This window comes from Plasmodium knowlesi (assembly GCF_000006355.2).
Source record: "Plasmodium knowlesi strain H genome assembly, chromosome: 14".
Lineage (NCBI taxonomy): Eukaryota > Apicomplexa > Aconoidasida > Haemosporida > Plasmodiidae > Plasmodium > Plasmodium knowlesi.
This window is the reverse complement of record NC_011915.2, coordinates 50197-56196: the sequence shown is the minus strand read 5'-3', so window position 1 is coordinate 56196 and position 6000 is coordinate 50197. Positions and strand designations below refer to the sequence as shown.

General features: G+C 26.4%; 1 protein-coding gene across 1 annotated transcript; it reads right to left on the bottom strand.

Moving 5' to 3' along the window:
- Window positions 1-1840: 1840 nt before the first annotated feature.
- On the bottom strand, window positions 1841-4219 carry PKNH_1401200 (Plasmodium exported protein, unknown function; the record flags this gene model as incomplete). Its single annotated transcript, XM_039113623.1, has 2 exons — window positions 1841-3961; window positions 4136-4219. The coding sequence occupies 2 exons, from the start codon at window positions 4217-4219 to the stop codon at window positions 1841-1843; spliced, it is 2205 nt and encodes a 734-aa protein (XP_038969996.1).
- Between the last annotated feature and the right edge of the window lie 1781 nt (window positions 4220-6000).

The following is a 6000-nucleotide window of genomic DNA, read 5'->3' as shown; positions in this document are numbered from 1 at the left end:
TTTTTAATATATTTTCGCTTTAGCTTTTCCTATTTTGTGTATTTAAGCTTTTAAGAAAATATTGTTTTTACAATATTTAATAAATCTTCTGAAATTTTTTTAAAAACATATTTAGGTTTTCAAATTTTTTTTTCTCTTGTTAAAAAAAAAAAAATAATAATTTTATTAACATTTTAAAATAGACAGCATCTTTTTAATAAGATAGTTATTTTGTTAATTTATATTGTAGCATTCATGGCGTCATAATTAATTTTTTCGAAGTTAAGCTATAATGGAGAACGCGAATAAATAAAATTTCAAAACTGGAAAGAAAAGAAAATTATATTATTGTTATGGATAAAACATAACATATTATATATTTATCATTATGCATTTTTATAATTACTAATATTCAAACATCATTTGAGGGTTCATGTTTGTGTGCACATGTAGGACTTTTTTTTTTTTTTTTTTTAGGGTATAACCGAGCGAAATAATTGCAATTTAGAATTATACGAAAAATACGGCGCTGGAATATGTATTTGAATAGCAAGGAATTCAAATTTGATGTTTATATTTCTCATAAGCAGCACAAGCATGTTCATATATTTTGGATAATTTTAAGCGTTTATATAAGTACCTTTGTTCTCTTCGAATAGAATTGTTCTACAGTCCAACGGAATTTAATTTCATAATTAATAACACTAAATGGTAATAAAACACAGATAAAGCACGTTGATACAATATGTAAAATTTTTTAATAACCTTTCTGCTACATTAATATTACGAAATGTAGAATGCCAAAGGAGAGGTTAAGCGCACAGAATTAGATTTAGAAAAACCAATGATATTGAAATAGGATAATCAGTATATATAGTAGACAGTATGAAGGACAAAATTGTTGTCATTCTTCATATACCATAGATATTTAAAGCGTCTGTAAGAATCAAAATAATTACTCTAACATAATAAGCAGAATCTGCAGAATATATACAATCATGTGGCAAAGACTAACAAGACATGGGAGCTATCAAATTTAAGCATTCCTTAGAAAACAGGTTTTTCTATATTAACTAAAAAAATATTTATAAAGTTGCGTACATTTCCTTCTATTTCAACAAACTTATTTACATTTAAATTTTCTTTTATTATTGAATAACGCTATTTTAAATGTGTATTGTAAAGTACTAAATTGTATCAATATTTGCACCTACATAAAGAGATTAAAAAGTATGACTATTTTTTTTTTTTTTCGACGATTTACACTCCGTTCAAATTTAACTTTCATATATTTAGATAACATTGATAGGTTTATCAAAAAAATAAAGTTCGGACGAAAATGAAAGTAAATATAAACTGAACACAATGATTAATTCGTTTATAGCTTTATTATTTTTCATATAAATATATTTAAAAGAAAAAAAAAAAAAAAATTAAAAACTATATATTCTTATTATCATACTTATGTGAAGACGAATGATTTTAAATATAAGTATAAAGGCAATTTCGGTAGGTTAATTAAAGCACTTAAAAATTAGTGCAGTGTGCAACATAAATATTTTTGCAAAAAAAAAAAAAAAAAAAAAAAATCATTAAAAAATAACGCAATGTTCAAACATAATATAACAAAACTATTAATGTAAATAAATAATATATAATGACTGTCTTACCTATATGATTCTGAATAAAAATGGATCATAGCAGAACGTGTTTCGAATAAAAAAGGATAAAATTGGAAAAACCTGAAATTTTCCAAAAAAGTGTATGTTTCTATATTAATCAGCTGTGCGTAAATTTTTAACTTTTTGCTTTAAAAAACTCTGAACAGTGGTTAATCAAATTACAATTTTTCCATAAAGGGTTAGGACGGGACGGTTTTTATTATTGTCGGCTTTGAAGGCTTCTTTTCATTTTTCATGTTCATTCTTTCAAGTTCTTTCTTATAATGGCATTTCTTCACTTTAAAGGCGGTATATCCTATTGTTGCGGCAATTATTGCGGCTACTGTAATATAATAGGCAATATTTTGCACTAAAATAAGAATGACTACAAATATTGCGGCAAATACAAATGGTATTAGAATTTTAGTGTATTTCAGAAGATGAAAAAATTTTTGATTATCTGTAGAATCATTATCTAACTCGGAACTGAATATTGATAACAACTGATCTTCATACATTTTATCAAACTTACTGAATATTTTCGTTATGAAGCCTATTAGTTTTTTCTTTTTTATCTTTAATAATGATAATTTGAACTTTCCCTTCTTATCTTTTTTTGATGCTACATTTTTTAATTCTTTTTTTGGGGGGGTTTTAGAATTGTTTTCGTAATAGTTCAATACATAAATTAGTTTTTCAATGTTGTCATTTTTTTTCAATTCAGAAAGTATTCCTTCAGAATCATCAGAATATTTCAATACATAGAATAGTCTTTCAAGTCCATTACCATTTTGCAATTCATCAAGTATTTTTTTAAAGTTAGCATCATTTTTTAATTCTTCAACTGCTGTTTCAACATTATTAAAATATTTTAATTTATTAAGCAACTTTTCCACATTTTGGGCATATGCCAATGCACTTATCCTATTTGCAGTATAAGGATTGTTTGTCATATCATTGGTATTTTTTTCATAACTTCCCTTGGGAAAATGTTCTGAAGAGTCAATTAATGGTTTTTGTAAACCATTTCTTTGTTGACCATCTACATTCCTTAGACCTTTTCTTTCTGATTCAAAATTGTTTTCTCCTACTAAATCGTTATACCTCTTATTAAAATATGTATTAGCTGTTCCATTTTCCTCTAAATCATTGAAATAATTTTTATAATTCTGATGTCTCCATGGTTCATCATATAAATACTGAAAGCCTTGACGACCTATATCTTCAGATTCATAGTTGCCTGTTTTATATCCACCATTAAATATATTATGAGAATAAAAATCATCGTCTAATGTACTATATGAATTCTCAGAGTTATCATTATCGCTGTATAAATTTAATGTTTTTTCCTTTGGTTTATCGAAATTTAGTGAATTATGTAGTTTTGCGAAGATGTCTGTAGTATCAAGTGAATTGGGAAATGCTGTTGGGAGTTTGTTAACATTTTGTGAATTTTGTTGTTCTCCGAAACGGTCAGCTGGATGAATTATAGTTGTTTTTTTGGCAGGTTGTCTGTTAACATTCATGGAATTATGGAGATTTTCGAAATAGCTCGTAGGTGCAGTTGTGGTTCCTTTATTAGCGGGTTGTCTGTTAACATTCATGGAATTATGGAGATTTTCGAAATAGCTAGTGGGTGCAGTTGTGGTTCCTTTATTAGCGGGTTGTCTGTTAACATTCATGGAATTATGGAGATTTTCGAAATAGCTAGTAGGTGCAGTTGTGGTTCCTTTATTAGCTGGTTGTCTGTTAACATTCATGGAATTATGGAGATTTTCGAAATAGCTAGTAGGTGCATGTGTATTTACTTCTTTTGTATTTTCGCTGTACAAATTTGAGGAACCATTTTGTTTTGTGGAATTGTTCGTAACAGTAAATGGGTTCGTCTGTTTCTGAGGTTTGTTGCTCAATTTTTGGAAATATTCCACTTTTCCAAAATCTTCGAATTCCATTAAATTTATATCCTTCTTAGGATTCCTATTGTTGGCGTTAGAATTGAATATGTTGTGCAACTTTTGAATGTTTTCATCATATTCATAAGAGTTCATTTGCCTTTTTTTGTTTTCATCGGTCGTCAATGAATTTAATCCTTTTTGGAAGTTTTCTTCCTGTATTAACGCATTAAACCTTTTTGCAAGGGCCAAATTATCATTAAGGTCTTCTTGTCCATCTTCTTTTAATCCTATCAACTTTTCTTTAAGGAAGGCATTTCTCTGTTCGGCAATTACTTCTTCATCTTCCCTTAATACCCTACCAGCTTCTGCAGCGGATGTGTTGTTTTTTCCATGTTCCTCATTCCTAGATGTACTGACGGCAGATGCCTAAAAAGTGAAAGCAATGGAATTTATATGTTATGAAGTACGATTATTTACATATTCGGAGAATTTTCACCTCAGAATAAAAATAAGCATGAATGTGCATATATATATATATGTAAATACTTAAGGAGGGAATAAAAATGGAGTATAAAATATTATACGCGAATGGGATTATACCTCATTAGAATACTGGCATCCCCACACCAGAAGGGAAACCGCGAGGAATTTAGTTAAAGATGAATAGTTCGTTTTTTCTCTCATGTGGCTCTCTTATATGTTTCTAAAACATTTGGAATGCTATACAGTTTTCTTATATATTATGTAATTTGTAGTAAATTTCAGTGTGTTTATTTTTCTAAATTTATTTATATTTTCGGCAATATAATAAAAAAAATAAAAATAAAAAATTCACTTTTCCTAAATTGTGCATAGAAAAAATATACATGTATATAATAAGCAGAAAACTGAAATAAAAATATTTCCATAAATATTTTATTATGTAAAAATGCAAAAATAATAAATAAATAAAATAAAATGAGTAAAAAATGGAAAAGATACATATTCGATGAATTTTTCATTTATTTCATGCGTATTTATATGTATAGTATCCATTTTTACTGAACAAAATAGTAAGTTTTACCCCTCAATTTTTTTATTTTTCCAAAGGAAACGGAAAAATATATAATATTTCTGCACCTTTTTAGATATAAATTGGGTAACAAGATTAAGAATGTTCCAATATATTTATGTAAAAAAATTAGAAGGGATCGGCGGTAAGTAGTACATATTAGATTTCCCAATGAAAGTATAGAATTAAAGTAAAGAGTATAAAAACTACTTGGAAATTGTAAGAAAAATAAATCGCGTCTCATAAAAATATTTATAATAATTTTTCTAAATAGTTATAAATTACAAAAAAATGATAGAAAAAAAAAAATAAATAAATAAAAAAGGTATAAGGAATAATAATCATAAATTCCGATGGTTACATTCAAAATTTATGCGAAAATTAACTTTTCTATAATATGTTAAAGTTTAAAAACGTGTAAATAAAATTTATTCAGAAAAATAATTATGAATTTATAGGGGAAAAAAAAAAAAAAAAAAAAAAATCCATTATTTAAAAAATATGTACTAAAATAAATTAATAGTTTTTTCCAATAAATCTTTTATTCTAATATTCTGTCAAACGTTATCATTATAAATATTATATTTTTATTATGAAGATTTAAAGAATAGTATTTTTGAAGGAGTTATGTATATTACGGGAAAATCTCCAAAATTGGCGTAAATACACCATCGACAAAAACATTTCAGCCTCCCACAAAACATTTCATATGGACGCATATTTTTTTTTTTTTTTCATTTTTCGTTTTACTCTGATGCTACGAAAAGGAAGAATATGTAACAACCAAATTAATTAAAAAAAAAGAATAAAATAAGCGTATATATATTTTCTGCAAACCACGAATACTATATAGTTTGTAATAATGTATAGAACACACAATTTATAAAAATAATAATGAAAAAGCATATAAACACCTATATTAACATGAGAAATATATGTTGAATTTGATGATATTACACGTGTGTGTGTGTGTGTGGATTTAAAATAACATTTTAGTAAATTAAAAAATACCGATGAACTTATAAATTAAGGAACAAATGATAAGGATTTAACGTTATAATAGAAATAAATAGTTGGAGTTTTTTTGAGTGAATTAATTCCTGCTGATCAAACTTATTATGATAAAGTATTATTTTTCCTAAATTGCATTATGGCGCTATAGAATATGCCATTTGGAAAATATGAGTATATATAGTACGGGGCGAAAAGTGGAATATGGTTATGGAAAGTATATATTTGCGTACGTTCAATATGGACATCAATTATTTAAGGTTATGCATAAATGAGGAAGGTAACTTCATATAGATCTCTATAGAAAGTGTACATAGCAGAAATAGAACTGAACATTTTTAGTAGCAAAGTAACCCATTAACAACACATGTTGTTTTCATTAAAAGTACCATTGTGTTGTGTT